Source organism: Diachasma alloeum, unplaced genomic scaffold (genome assembly GCF_001412515.2).
Source record: "Diachasma alloeum isolate Michigan unplaced genomic scaffold, Dall2.0 Dall_scaffold_00681, whole genome shotgun sequence".
Classification (NCBI taxonomy): domain Eukaryota; kingdom Metazoa; phylum Arthropoda; class Insecta; order Hymenoptera; family Braconidae; genus Diachasma; species Diachasma alloeum.
Window position 1 is genome coordinate 219,666 of NW_021680813.1, and position 16,160 is coordinate 235,825.

The following is a 16,160-nucleotide window of genomic DNA, read 5'->3' on the forward strand; positions in this document are numbered from 1 at the left end:
ATGATTGCCCTACCATGCAACTTCGTGAGTCAGTCAATAACGATAAAACCCAAAAATTGTATATTATTTAGCGTCAATTCGATCAATAATTTACCAGAAAAATGGAAAAAAACGTGAATTTTGGTCGAAAGGGTGTAGTACATCCTTAATAAATATTGTTTTGCATTCTAAATGGAATTTTGATGAGAATTATAGTTAGAACACCATTTAGTGCGCACTGAAATTCAGAATTAGTGAATCACTTATTGAAAGTTTAATAAGACGATGATAAATAATCAATTTTGACAAAGAAACACAAGGAAAAAAATGAGAAAAGGCATAATGAGAGGGCATCAAAGCCGCGGCCGCTTACGGCCGCGGCGGCGCTAGTTGGGATAAAAGGGTGTCCGTCCAAACCGACCTTGGATTGCAATTGGTCGGGTGAGACCCCGTTTCGTGTTACCAATTTGTATTTAGCCGTACAGGATTATCTTATTTAAATCCAGGAAAGTGCTACTAGTCACCATCCTGTCGGCCATTATCATCTACGAGCTTGAAGGACTGCAGGGTAAAGTTCATTGCCCCAATTCTGGACTTTCAGGTACGAATATTGAATTTTTTTATAAATATGTTTTTGTTTATTTACAGCTTAATCTTTCCATTAAATCATTCCAAAAATCATGTGTAGTCAAATTTGGTATGGTTGTTACAAAATCATGTATAGTAGCTTAGTTTACTAGAGTGATCTTTGTTTTCGTCTCCAACAAAATAACAATATTGTTGCTGTAGGAAAGATAAGTTATAAATGGTCTCTGGCATTTTAAAAAAGTCGTCATGAATGAATATTGAGTAAAAAAAGTAGCTGATTATTTACAAAATAGGAAGATAGATATTATTCTACAATTCTGTAGTTTCCACTTTTTTTCCGAGCGGATTATTTGGTACGGGATTCTGGTGTTGGTAGCTTGGAGATTCTCGACAGAACGCATTTTGGTTATCAGTCACGGTTTCAACACTGCTGTAAAGATGAAAATTCATTAATTTCACCCTTTTAGATAGAGCATTCTTGTTCTTTTGTTGCAGTCAACATAGTACCTATTTTCTTATGTTTCTCTGACTGAAAATGAACCCCTCACGTACGGCGTCGATACGAAGTACTGACCCACCGGCTTGTCCCATCGGCCGGGGTTAATACAATGTATCGATCATCAACGCGCTATTACCCTCTGGTCGTATGAACAGTTTGGGCCCAAGCGTCGCCGTGCCTGTCCATGTAGGATTTGCTGATATATACAAAACGGTCAAACATCGGTCTAATATCCGGTCGCCGAAAATCGGGGCTCTGATTAAAGGCCAAACATTGGTTCAATATCCGCGTACCAAATATCGGGGCACCGATGAAAGGCCACTCCACGGCTGATGATCGGAGCTGACTTAATATTTGTAGGCTATTTTCCGAATAAATGGATATGAAATGGATTGGAAATGGATGGATAGCATGCATCCATCCTCTTTCCTAATATACAGAATATAGATATCGATACCCCGAGTGAAAGCCTATATATTTTAAGAATAATAAATTAATAAATCAACCCTTCTCATCGGAGTTACACATTCCTTAATTAATTGTTGACAATCGCATTCGGGGATTCAAACAAAAACACCATGTGGTATTTATATACCCGAAAAAATTCTATCTTCATAAGCAATTTCAGATCCCGTGGACAGCGCGCATGACTGCAGATCAGGAGGACTCGCAATCGAATCCCACCACGGGCAATTTTTTTTAAATTTCATTTTTTGCTGTTTATATTCATTGGAATGGATAAGAAGGGTTATGAAACGATTATAAACTATTGAAACTAATATGTACGATTGATTTTTAAATTTTATTTCACCGATAGTTGACTGATGATCAACGCCAATATTGGGCGTACATTGGTGTCTATAATGGCCCGAAGTAACGTCCCAATGTTCGGCGGAACATCGGCCGAAGATCGCAGCTGATTATCAGGGAACTTGGCGCCGAGTTTGGCCCAATGTTCAGCCACTTTGTATTGCCCTACATGGGTGAGGGGGTAATGATTTTCATTTGCGGAAAAAGAGATTTCGGAATCAAATATATGATATTTGTTGATTCAAGGTACCATTCAGTTGATCTTAGTAGAATTTGTTAGGTGATAGGACGATCAATTCTATTTCATATGACAATGATATTCCAAAAGCTTTGATTGAAAACACTATTTTTCTTTTGTAATATATGAAAAAATTTACCTGGAAATTGAAGACGGTCTCTGTTGTGACATAGCACTATAAGGATTATCGTTTGTTCTCTGTCCTGGTCTTTCCTCATTTACTGTCTCCTCATTATTTAGCGCATTTTCATCAAGAGAATCCCTATCTGAAGTGTGACTAAACGACTCATCACTCTTGAACCATTCATTCTCATAAGCATGCATCCAAATGGGATTGCTTCCCTCAACACTATGTTTATTGGTATTCGGAACCCTCCCCGGACCCCGAATAAATTCAGAGTCTGTCGGGCCGAAGGGAACGGCATTGGCAGCTTTGAGTTGTCTTTGGAAGGATGCCCTCTGAGATAAGCAGAGGGCAATGCAGAGCATTAAAAGTGCTCCTAGAAAAATTGTGAGAGCCAATAACCACAGGGTGGTGCCGGCTTGCTCGTATTGTACAATTTGAGATGATTGAGCTGGTTGAGTATCTAGGACATTGAATTCTTTGAATAGATTATCTAGTTTCTCAATATTTCGATCAACCAACTCCAGGACTTGTGAGACATCTAAGATCGAATTGTCCTGTCGATTTACTAAATGTAGATAAAGATCTGTTCTCGTGCGATCCACTGATCCATCATGATTCTCATGGATTTTGTATTCATCAACATTAACAATGGCGCCAGTAACATTTCCTAAAATTTCTCTAAAAGCGTCGATTCGATTGCGAACTTCGGGTGGGTGTTGCCTCAGGACGAATCGAACTCGCTGGCCTTCTCGTAGCAAGTAGATAAAGACACGTGCTGTGTCCTGCAGACCGTCAGTGTCGTTGGCAATAACCATGAAGTCGAAATATCCTTTCATTCTGGGTTGAGGATCGAAGTTAAGACTGACGGCTCCTGTCAGTTTGTCTATAAGGAAGGGCTGCAAACTCATGTCATCTAGGCCCTCAGTCAGTATCATGTGGATTTTACCAACCTGGTAGTAACTCACCACAGCGTTATCTCCCTTGTCTAGATCGATCGCCTTTACGTGCATAAACTGCGTACCGAAATCCCCCGCCGTGGTGACTCCCCCAGTGAAAACCTTACTTACAAACTTCGGCGAATTATCATTTACATCGCTCACTGTGATGACCACTTTCAACAGAGTATCATCCTCTTCATTGAAGAAGCTCTGATTGATCGGTAGCGTATTACAATTCTCCGTTGCTTTAATCATCAACAGATGTTCCTCTTGCTCCTCCCTATCCAATGTTTTGTCAGTCGTCAACTTATGCGTGATCATATCCAGTCTGAAATACTCATTATCATTACCCCCAACAATGAAGTAACAGACTTGTGTTGGTGGATCGTCAAGATCATCAACCTCATCTTTATCAATCGTTTCAGGAAGGGTCACAGATTCCGCACCTGGAAACTGCTCCTCAGTGAACGTCACCGGAAATACATCAACCATAAATTGTGGTTCATAGTCATTAATATTCTTAACATAAATTATAAGGTCCAGATCTGTACTAAGTGGAGTCGGAGTCCCGAAATCATAGGCTTCCACTCTAATTTCGTACATTCTTTGAGTCTCACGATCTAATGGAAGTTTCAACGTTATCACGCCAGTTTTATCATCAATTTGGAATGTCCTCCAATGGCCTGCGAGGTCCTGCTTCAACCGATAATGAACATCTCCATTCAGTCCGGTATCAGCGTCCATAGCTTCCACTTGAATAATCGAAGATCCAACAGTGACATTTTCTGGTACTCGTATCGTCATGTTATGCTGAGGGCTCAGGAAAACTGGAGGATTATCATTGTAATCAGTCACGCAAATATTCAACACTTTTTCGTCTGTATTTGGAGGATTTCCCAGGTCTCGAGCTTCTACATTCAGTGAGTAATTTCCAAATTTTCCTCTTAACGATCCAATAGATTTGATTTTCGCAGTCCAATGGTCAACCTGCTCTAGCATAAAGAAAGCCATCCCATTGCCGGAGATAATTCTGAAGGTAAGTCGACCATTAGGGCTCTCTGGATCATCAGCATCTCTAGCTTTCACCAAAGCAACAACATCTTTGGTATCATGAAACTCTGAGATCGTAATACATTCCTGGGGAACATCAATTATCGGTGGGTTATCATTAACATCTTCTATTATAATTTCTATTTGCTTGAACGCATTTCTAGACTCGCCAGCAGCATAACCAAATTGGTAATTATCCCAAGCCTCAATTATTAAAATATAACTGCTCTTAATTTCCCAGTCGAGAATATCCGCCACAGTTAGTGCACCAGTGTCTGGATGAATTGCAAATTTTCCTTGTGACGATAGTCGATCTAACAGGTACGTGATTTTACCGTTATCTCCACTGTCTGGATCTCTGGCCTCCATTCTTGTGATCTCAGTGGAGATTTTCGAGTTCTCCAGTACTGTGACGTTGGTGATATCAGTGATGAAATAAGGATTATTGTCGTTTTCGTCCAATATCTGAACATAAACTTCAGAGAAGCTTGATCTGGGAGGAATTCCAGAGTCTGTGGCACGAACTGTCATATTGAGCCATGCAAATACTTCTCTATCGATTTTAGTTGCAGCAACCATTTCCCCTGTCTCAGAATCCAGATGAATCAAGTCGGTTATTTCTGGTTGACTTTCTAACGAATAAGTTATAGTTCGGTTCTTATCAGCATCATCGGCAACAATGCTAGCAATGTGAACCCCATTTTTACTATTTTCTGTCAATGACCTTCTGTAGAATGGTCTTTTAAATCTTGGATTATTGTCATTCTCATCTTCAATCAGGATATTGAGTGTTGCTGAAGCTGTCTGGACTCCTTCGACTGCTGCTAGATCCTCTACAACTAATCCTAGTTTTATTGTCTCGACTTTTTCTCTATCAATGAGTCTTTTCACTCTCAACAAACCATCAATGGCATTTAATTCAAGTGCGGCTAGGTAATCGTACTCCTGGAGTCTGATCAAAGTTCCCTCTTCATTTCGGGCTTCTGAAGAATTTGAATCTATTCGGTACCGAAGTATTGGGGATATGTCCGGATCATTCGCTACTACACGATGAATGTAAGATCCAATCTGAGTATTTTCTCTGATGACAACTGTTCCTGGATCTTTGAACATTGGAGGTTTATTGTTAACGTCGATTATTGTAATGTTTACTAGAACTTCTGCAGATTTCTGACTTTCTGTTCCACTATCTATTGCTACAACATTCAGAACATAGTTTGTCATTTTTGGAGATGTTAGATCAGGATCCAAGTTGGAGCCTGGAGCAACTTGAATGATTCCACTTTCAGGATTTATGATAAATTTATCCCCAGCCCCAGTTTGAATTCGGTAAACAATTTTGTTATTCGGGGCAGATAAATCCTTATCCCATGCTTTGACCTGTAGAACGGTTGTTCCTCCTTCTAAATCTTCAGGAATGTTTTTTTGATAGAGGGAGCGTTCAAACATCGGTTCATTATCATTAATGTCTTTCAAATAAACAGTTAGGGGTGCATCTGAACTAAGACTGGGCGTTCCCATATCCCTTGCTCGAACAGTCAGTTTCAAAGCTCGAATCGAAGTCTCTTTGTGGCCCTGATTGATTGGTAGATTTTCATAATCCATTGCAAATGCCGGTTTTATTATTCCTCGTTTAGAATCAATCGTAAAATTTCTCGAGAATTCACTTGCAACTATGGAATAAATGATTTGACTATTTTTCGTGCCATTCAGATCAATATCGAAAGCTTCTATTCTCAAAGATGACTCAAACTCTTCTTTATTTTCTAGTAAAACAGCTTCATATTTGTTCTGCAAGAAGATTGGAGGATTGTCATTGACGTCCTCGATGTTCACGATTAACTGCACTGTATTTCGATTCCCTCTTCCAAGGTCATCACGAGCCTCAACCGTCAAATAATGTCGTGAGACTAATTCTCGATCGAACCCTGGTCCAGTTTGTTTGATATTGATGACTCCAGATGTTGCATTTAATTTTAATGCATATGCTATACTTCCCCCTAAGTTGGTGTATCTGATACCTTTGCTTCCATAATTTCCACTGTCCTTGTCCAGGGCCTGGACCCAAGCTACTGTAGTACCAATGGGGCTGTTTTCAGGAACATTTACCTCATAAACATTGTGGATGAATTCTGGGTAATTGTCGTTCTGATCTTTGATTAGAACTGTGATGGGAACGGCTGTGAATTTTGGTTGAAAAGGAATGATTTCCTTGGCTACCAGGGTAAAATTTATTACTGAAGTTTGTTCGAAGTCTAGTTTTTTTGGGTTTTTAACGCGAATGAGGAAGGGGGCTTCGTTGATGCCTCTGAAAGGGGTAATGTCAAAGACTCCCCCATCTCCATCAACAAACATTCGGAAGGTACCGTTGGTTCCCAAGTCATGGTCATAGATTTCGGGGATAGAGTCACCGATGAAGTTGACTGGTGTGTTCTGAGGTGCATTTTCATTGATCTCTGCCAGGTATCGATCACTGCGAAATCTGGGAGTTTCGTCGTTCACGTCAATCAAGATTATAGTTACTTCTGTAGTCACTGAAGGTGTGGGGAGAACGTTTGAAATTTCTTTCACCGTTATTTCGAGAATGAAGGTTCCGTCGTTATTGTTTTCTGCTTCACGGTCTAGTTGACCGCGGGTAAACACTACGCCTGAGGTGGAATCAATGTCGAAGAGGTATCTGGGACCCTCAGTGATGCTGTAGGATACACGGTTATTAATTCCTTTATCTCCGTCGATCGCGCGAACTGTCAATGACGAAAAAAAGTGTTTAATGAGGAAGAAAACGTTAAAGAGAAAAATGCAGAAAACGAAACAGAAATATGATTGAATTCATTTGTATATTTGTGAGAATTCCCATAAATTAACCAAGTTCAAACATTCGAATGGACGAAACAATGGCTACACTATTGATACAAAAAGATAGCTGAATCGAATACTTGTGATACAGCCTTTCGATTCAGAAACGTTTTTTTTCTTTCTGTGCAAAAAAAGGATAAGAATGATGTTCAACAAACCCTGAAGAACGGATGTTCCAATCTTCGCATTTTCACTAATTCTTGCAACTGGAGTCATGGCAATGAACTCCGGTGGTTGGTCCTCTACATCTTGGACTTTTACTAAAATAGCTGTGGTGCCGGTATTTACCTGTTATCAATGGAAAGAAAAATTATTCTATGTTCATGAATTTTTTTCACAATTGTTTAAGCAGTGGTGGATTGACACAAACAATTGCTATAAAAAGATTAATACTACTAGAAAATTACGGTATATACACCTCATTTTTAAGCGTTTTTCTGAACCGAAATAACGGAAATGAGTTAGGTTGGAAAGTTGCAAAAGCGTAGGGGCTGAAGAAAATTTTATCACAGTAAAATAGTTGATTTGCTGGTTTCCGAGAGAGTTAAATTACTCGAGTCAGATAAGTTGAGCTGTGGCATATATCGTCGATTAATAGTCCAAATATTGGATTGGAATTCTTTCAATTTTTTGTAAGGCGAATGTCCAGTAGTACTGGACCAGTACCTGACGCTGCTCGGTACCCGGAGTTATTTGTGTATTGCAATTGATCATTAAGTACCACATTTTGGCAGCCCATTAAGAGGAACCATTGGCACGCTCAAAGTGAATTTTATATTGCCCATAAAAAATTACGATATCCTATTTGTACGTTCGCCGACGGGGATATTCACCTTAATTGTGGATTTTTTTTTTATTCTAAATGCATTCGTGAGAATTGATGTAAAACCATGCCACATTCTTTCAACGAAAGTTCAGTTCGGAATCTCTCTTATTCTTTCAGTTTTGATTGTATTCAATAGTGAATAATAACGGTAAGTAAAGAATCGTTGATAAGAAACGAATTACTTTTCCATTAATTGCTCGATCTACAGCAAGAACTCTCAGTTGGTACAAGTACTTTCTTTCATAATCCAGTTCACCAACAAGTCGTATGACCCCTTTTCCATTGACAGTGGAGATCGAAAATAGATCGTTATCTCCATCGAGTTCCTGGAGATGATAAACCACCTGACCGTGAGGGCCTTCGTCTACGTCGTTAGCCTCAACGGTTAGCAGGATACCTGGTCCCGAGTCTTCTCTTACCGTCAGTGTTGTTGGATGTGGACGGAAAATTGGGAGGTTGTCATTTATGTCTTCTACAAGGAGGAGCAGACTCTGAGTTATGAAGTTCCCGTCCCCCAGTTTATGATCAGTTAGTGTTAGAACTAATGCATATTCATCTCGAACCTGTGAATGAATGAATGAATGAATGAATCAGTCATTTCGTTCTTCCATCACGAAGGAAATCAAGTCAGTAATCAAATGGAGAGCTAATGCTTTAGAAGGCCCGAAACAATGTAACTTTCATTAGTCAACCAATTGTTCGAGCAATAAACGAATTTAGGAGAAATCATTCATAACTTTGTCATATATCAATGCATAAAGGCTCATTTTATGGACTCTTCTTGGATCCTAAACTCGCATTTAGCTGCCCATACGTGGGAGAAAAAGAAGCAAAATGATGCATTCCGCGTAGGCGTGAGTAGTAATATTCAGATACCAGTAGAAAAAAAAGGGTCTCAATGAGTTTGAGGGTTGCCGCCCGCGCTAGTGGTTACTATCACAAGTTTAAAACAACTTTCTTCTCATGTGTATCACACAATACTTTATAATACAAGCTAGGATAGGTTAATGTTATAAAAGTACACATATGTTATAAAGAACACTACTCCCCTCCGTGAAAGCAACAAGTAACTACTTTCCATACTACTTGTTTGCAATAATAGAAAATAGTCTTTGTTTCCCTACACTTGCCAAAAACTGCTCAAAGTATAATGGATGAATATATAATTCGATGCCGGAAATAAACTTTGATTCAGTTGTTACACCTAACCACGTAATGGATCGTTGGTAAAAGATTTCACTCTGATGGACGTTGACAATTTTATTACTCTGCCCCATGATGATTCGATTCGCAGTTGTGGCGGAGGCCGAGTGGAACGGTCACGTTTCTAGGAGGCGGATGGTCCCTTTTACGCTACGCGAAACTCTCTGGAGTAACACGGAATGTTTCCGTAATTCGAGTTACGTTCTGACTCCAATGATCATTTCTTAACTTCATCTTACCTCTCTGTCAAGTAGTTTGTTCAGAAATACATTGGCCTCTTGGGTACCCAAGTTTTCTACTCGTATCACGTCTGCCCCAGGCTGATCCTTTACCCCGAACGTAAGAGCATCACCATCGACATCAATTCCTCGCAGTCTGTATATTAATATACCTGAAGAGAACGAGAACACCCGTCATTTTTTTACAGATGTTACTTGCGGCAGTCTGGCTAGGGAATAATACAAACCAACTGGTGTTTCCGGGCCCTCCTTGAGCCTCACCACAATTTCAGTCTGTCCATTAATGAGGAATTCCGGTGGATGATTCCTTGCGCTCGAGAGGGACATCAGGCATACAAACACGCAGATGAACACAAGGTTCACTTTGAGGCGCACTTTCTTCAATTGTTCAAGGAGACCGCTCGTATCATAGCTCCGCATTTTCGAATCAAATACACTGTAAAATTTTTCTGATATGAATTAAGTGTAGAAGGACAAAGATTTTTCTGATCAAATCGGCATGTGGAATTTGTTCTACAACTTAAAAAATCCTGTTAGAGTTATTGACGTTTCTATAGCCTCGATTAACTCCTATAATATGTAAAAAATATTGAAGCCATTGATGGAGAATTATTCCTTGGTGTTTTTCATTAATTTGTGATTTTTCCTAAATTTATTCTATTTTTTATCAAACTAAAAAACCCCGAAAAATTGAAAAGATATGAATGAAAATGTCAGAAATGTTCTTCGTCAAATTTTGTAGCATACTCGAATAAACAATAGGAAAAAGTATTTTTTTAGGGAACTGAACATCTCGAAAAAGCAATATGAGTGAAAATTAGTAATAAAAGGAGCAGCTTTTTTTGTAATGGGTTTAATCGATTCAAATGAAAATTTCATACATTGCAGTTATCCTCAATCATGGGGATAATCCTCCTTCCTGGATACCCTCTGGTAACGCAAAAACTTCCCAATCGATGCATGAAGATGATCCCTCCCACAATTCGTATCATGAATTAATCAATTCAACTGTGACATCTCAACTTGGTACGTCGCTTAAATACCCAACCGTCATTCAGCTTCACCATTTCGCCTGAAATGAGCACACAATCTTAGATTAAAACCTGATCTGATTTTTACTGCACCATGGAGGCATGGAACGACAAATGCTTCAACGCTCGGAAGCTCTGGTATTGAATAATTTCCGAGATATGAAAGATGTCTAATTAATCAGTCTTTTTTAATGGCTCATTAACATACACAAAGAAAAACCTAATCTTAAACGTAAATTACGTTTAAGAAGTCGAATTTTACGCTTTCGAAAAGGTATTTTACGCTTGAAATTGAAGCGTAAATTACGCTCAGTTACAGATTACATAAACGTAATTTGCATCGTTAATTTATTTAATTTTTGAAAAAATGTGTACAATACCAATTACTAATTAGTTTTGTTGACATTCGACTCCTACACAGCTAATTCGTTTTGTTTAATATAAAAATTTGCGCCATTCATGTAAAATATGCAGAACAATTATCCTTAAAATATTAAAAATATATCCTCGATTCTTTCAGAAATATTTTTCCCGCTATTCTCCATGAATAGTGCAATTCTTCAATTAAAATAATAAAATTAGCTGTGTAGGAATTGAATTTCAAAAAACTAATTGGGAATTGTTATTGTGCATATTTTTTCAAAAATTTTGAAAAAAAAGAAACCTCTGTAGCTTAAACATTGGAAGCCCTGGACTATTTTCAAGACTAGGAAGGACGCGCGCTTCGCACGCGCTAGCTAAGTTACATGGAATAATTCACTCATTTAATAAAATTTATAGAATTACAACTCGATGTAATTTCAATCATTTGTAATTCCTATTTGTACACAAATATGTTCTACTTTAATCTCTAAAAATATCTTTTGTAGTGTTTCGTTTGAAATTTTGCTTCATTGACTTCATTTTACATGATTTAAACATATGGTAAGTAATGAAAAATATGTTTTAACTTTGTATTTCGATTCTTCTTTTTCTCTGTTTTGATCTGTGGAATACGTTAAATATATATGTCAAACAATTAAATTCATTTCATCTCTTCTCATTTGGTCTGAAATTTGAAAATTCCGATTTTCATGACGGAAAAAAAGGCACCAGACATCATATTGACGTTGAGCGTAAATTACGTTTATCAAAATGTAATTTACGTTTAGCAAAACGTAATTTACATATGTTTAGATTTTTCTGTGTGTAAAGGAACGAATAATTAGTATGAATCCGATGAGACTTGCCTGTGAACCTTATGATGTTGAGACATAATGGGAGTGTAAAAATGAGTCAATTTAAGAATAACTTCATTAAAATTATATTTTCATATTGCAATATTCGCTTAATATTTTCATATTCGCATTCGAATTTCCCCTATAATATAGGGATATTTCGGTGCGAATCACCGAATATTTTTAGCGGAAGTCGTAAAAAAAATTAATGAATCTGGGAAAACCGGTATTACCTCTATTGATTATAGTTGTGTATAGTTACGGTACATTACGGTATGGACAATTCATCACGGAATTATTGATTATTGGGGGCTTCACCAATTTAGATTTAAATTCAAGGCTTCTATTTTCACCTTATTTCAATTCAAATGCAACGATTTAATTCGTCTGTGTGTGATTGATTTCTCTGTAGTCGCTTTTAAATAGAAATTAACGGTGGGGGGTGAGGTAACTGAGTCCAGTGGGACACCAAGTGCCATTTATCGCACGGATTTAGTGCCGAGTGGTTGTCGAAATGCCCCTACACTTTGTTTTGAGTCAGACAGGCAAGAAATTGCTTTCTCATAAGGGGTTTTTGTTTAATAAATTACGTAAACATCCTGTCACTGTCAATGTAATTTTGTGGAGATGCCTGGGTTATGGTACGATTCACCATTATCATATTCTTGCCCGTATGCCTATGTAATTATATAGGAAAACCTGTGGTAATCGGTATTTAAAGGAATTGTGATGAATTCCTTTAAAGTGATTGTTGTTATTTATTTTGGAATTGATTGTGCTGGGAAAAGTGGAATTATCCATCCAGAAGGGATTTTGTAATTAAGTGTATTGTTATTGAATTGTTATGCAGAAGCTCCGTTTTTTAAAATTTGTTCTTAAATTGTATTGAATGAATTGCAATGAAGTACTATAATGAATTCTGCCCGTAATCAACTGTTCCTGTGATGAAACGTGCCGTAATNCCAGAAGGGATTTTGTAATTAAGTGTATTGTTATTGAATTGTTATGCAGAAGCTCCGTTTTTTAAAATTTGTTCTTAAATTGTATTGAATGAATTGCAATGAAGTACTATAATGAATTCTGCCCGTAATCAACTGTTCCTGTGATGAAACGTGCCGTAATAAAATATGCCGAGATCAAATGGTATAATGAATTTTACTCTAATGGTTAGAGGTACATTCGGGAAACCTAAGAATAAATCGGTCTTCAAGCAAGCTTTACATATCTTCTCATATGAGAATCAACTATTTGAATATATTACTCGGTAGTCAGAATTTCTTTTGTAGAAGTGAGATTTCATGTCATTCGCTTACAAATCTGATGAATACATCTTGAATAAAGTTTTGATAAAGTAAAGAAAAGTGTAAAAAACCCTTGGAATTCGTTTTGTGTCGGTAAGGTATGTGAAATAGTAAATCAATAATTTTGCAGATTAACGTTAGTATTATTACTTGCAAAACTTTATTTCAAAACATGAATGAAATTTTTTTTATTGAAGATACTAAGAAAAACGAACCATCGATTAAATGTATGAACATAGGATCACCGGAAATAATCAATCAGTCGCTCAGAGTTGGTGTCTCTTTAGTTTGTGCACTCCTACCTCTCTGCACTGAAGCGAATCAACGTAGAATTGTGATCGAACATCAATTTCAACGTAATTATGTACTTTGCCGAGTACTTTAATGCACAATTTTTTTCTGTTTACGTTTTGCTTTTTTACTATTTTGCAATAATTTTTTCCACTTTATTAACTTTTAGTTCCTTTCATTGTATTGAGAAAAATAAAAAATATATTATCATTATCCGTCAAATTACCGGCAAATTATACCTTGACGAAACATCAGCAGTTTCCTGTTATTTAAAATAATGTTCGATTTGACATCGTTACGTCTTCAATCCTGAAATTTCTGAATTATTTAATGCACGTTGAACACTACCGCGAAGTTAATTTTTACCGTTAAAATCTAAACACGCAATTATTGTATCATTGTATATTGAACATTCTCGCATAATCTAATTTGCACTCTGAGAAGTCACGGTCCGTTAATATTTTGGTAACGGGAAACTGTACAATGATTTCTATTACAGAAAAGTCGACTGGGTTGTTAGTCGCTCGCTTTGCACGCTCCCATTGCGGGTAAGTTGGAGTGGGTGTGACCCATTACGGGTCGAACCAATAACTTCCTGACCAATTGCCTTTCCTTCATTCATTAGAATTAGATTTTTCTATATAACCGATTCCATTGAGATATTTTCTACTCAATTTCCTCGACTCAAATTTGATATTTTTTTGTTTGATTTTCTTAATGAACGAGTGTTTACAAAGTTTTTCATGAAAAAACAGAAAAACAGTAATATCTCGAAAACTTTGTATAAACGGGTATGTATATTTTCATTGATTTAGATAGAAGGCGTCGAAGGCGGGTATACTGCGATGATGATCAAGACTTTAAATGGTTAGATCGCACCATTCTACCCGGCCGGGATTTGAACTTGGAACCTTTCGCATGTGAGGCAACGAACTTAGCAACTGCGCCAAGCCACCGGGCCTGATTTTAATTATTGGAAAATTTTCTTACTTCCAGAAAAAATTCCTATCAGTTGAGGGAACACTTTTCTCACAACAGATTATTTCTTTTATTCAATTTGAATATAGCTATTCCAGTCAAGAGGAAATATGAGTGAGATGTTGGGACAATTCCATGTCATCTATTTCAATTTCATCATGATTATTGCTCAAAACCCTCAATCTTTTCAAAGATGAGCGGGCTGACTTTTTTCTTTGAGAATTTTCCTTAACAAGGAAGAATATCATTTTTTTAAAATGCGAAACGCTTTCTTCACGAACCCCAATGTCAAGAGTGCGCTGTGTCACTTATAATTATAGTATTTACCTCGGTTAGATTTTAGTGAAAGCCAGCTGGACGTCAGTCGGCGAAACGGCTGAACTAGACTTATTCTGGTTGAAATTGTATCGCGTCAAAAAGTGCATATGGCATTATTGTGGGAAACAAAGAGGTTCACCCGCGCAATCGCTTGCGCAATCATTACTTTCTGTGAAGCGTTATATGTAATTTTATTTCTTAAATAGGGCATTGAACAAGACCAGTGCGACTACTGCACGTGTAGTACGTTTTTGTCATTATATTTTCAGGTACTTTCAAAGATGTGTCTTCCTCGTTCAAGAAAGTATCTCACTTTGAAATCCTCTTGGCTAGGTTCTTTTTTAGGTGACGGTCTAGATTCACCGCTTTGTGAGAGTTGAGTATTTGAATTCCTTTGCACACAGTAAACAGGTAATGCAGTCAGCAAATTATTTTTCTTAATAGTCTCATTTTTCAGGAGAAGTGAAAGGTTGATTGAAGGATGATTGATACTGGGGAATTGTGGACTTACTGGAAAAATTATTCCTATGTGAGAGGTGTCAAATATTTCCGCAGTGAACTGATAAAATGAGAGACTTGAGAGCGTTTGGTATAACCCGAGCTGATACGAAATAATCATCCTTGCACTGAAATACCCATCCGCGATTCGAGCACAAAATATTCTTGAATCGAGTATATTACTTACTTTATTGAATCAAGTATATTATATGCTCGAATCAAGAAAAATATACTTGAATCGAGTATACTAGATACTCAAATCAAGAAGAATATACTTGAATCAAGTATATATCATTCTTAATTCAGGTTTATGTATATTTTGGTAAAAAACTGCGCCAAGCCCGAGTCGAGGATTTGGTTCTGATTGGACGTACACAGGTCTTTCAAGATCTCTCCAGAACTAGATGGACCTGGTAAGTCCTAATCAGTTCTGCGACGTACTTTTCCAGAGACCATTCGAATCCTCAGTTCTTTTCGGTCCTGAGAAGTCCTCCTCGATGCTACCGAGAACGCGTGATTTTACGAGCGGGTGAAGGGGAAGGCATGTATGCGGAGGGTTGAAATTTGTAGCCAACGAGGAGACAGGGTTGCAGAATATATTTTAGCCACCCTCATCTCCCCGTTTGCAGGCGGTGTTTAAATAAAAAATAGTGAACGTTGATTCTGTATTTATTGACCCCCTGATGCCAATGAAACCCTCGGAGGTGACAGAAATGGGGAAAAAAAATTTTTCATTTTCACGTGGGTCAAGGGTGAAAGTCGATTTTCGCCAAAATTGAATTTTTTCGCCAAGTGAAAGTTGATTCTGTATTTTCTAACAATTCTGATGCCAATGAAACCCCCGAAGGCGCGACAAAAGTCGAAATAAAAATTTTTTTTTCACCCCGAGCCAAAGAGTCAGATTGTCTGTTTTTCCAGAGGGAAAGTCGACTTTCGCCAAAATCGAATTTTTTAGTCGGGCGAGTGTTGATTTCAAATATTTAAACGAGGGGCTATTCAGAACTCTCAAAAGTATGTGGGAAAAGTGAAAACTAAAAAAAATTGTTTTTCACCCGGAGCCAAAGGGTTAAATTTTCGGTTTTGCCAGGGGGAAAGTCGACTTTCGCCAAAATTGAATTTTTTAGCTGGGTGAGCGTTGATTCCAACTATTTGAGCGACGGGCTATTCAGAACT

The 16,160-nt window shown here is 37.6% G+C and overlaps 1 protein-coding gene across 1 annotated transcript in view; it reads right to left on the reverse strand.

The window, feature by feature from the left end:
• LOC107044110 overlaps positions 1-9,773 on the reverse strand; it is a 39,620-nt gene extending 29,847 nt beyond the window's left edge. Inside the window, exons 1-5 of the mRNA XM_015265859.1 lie at positions 9,581-9,773; positions 9,354-9,505; positions 8,094-8,474; positions 7,244-7,373; positions 2,254-6,973 (exon numbers count right to left, since the gene is read on the reverse strand). Of these exons, the coding sequence (XP_015121345.1) occupies positions 2,254-6,973; positions 7,244-7,373; positions 8,094-8,474; positions 9,354-9,505; positions 9,581-9,773 (5,576 nt within the window). The remainder of the gene's footprint in view (positions 1-2,253; positions 6,974-7,243; positions 7,374-8,093; positions 8,475-9,353; positions 9,506-9,580) is intronic.
• Positions 9,774-16,160: the final 6,387 nt, after the last annotated feature.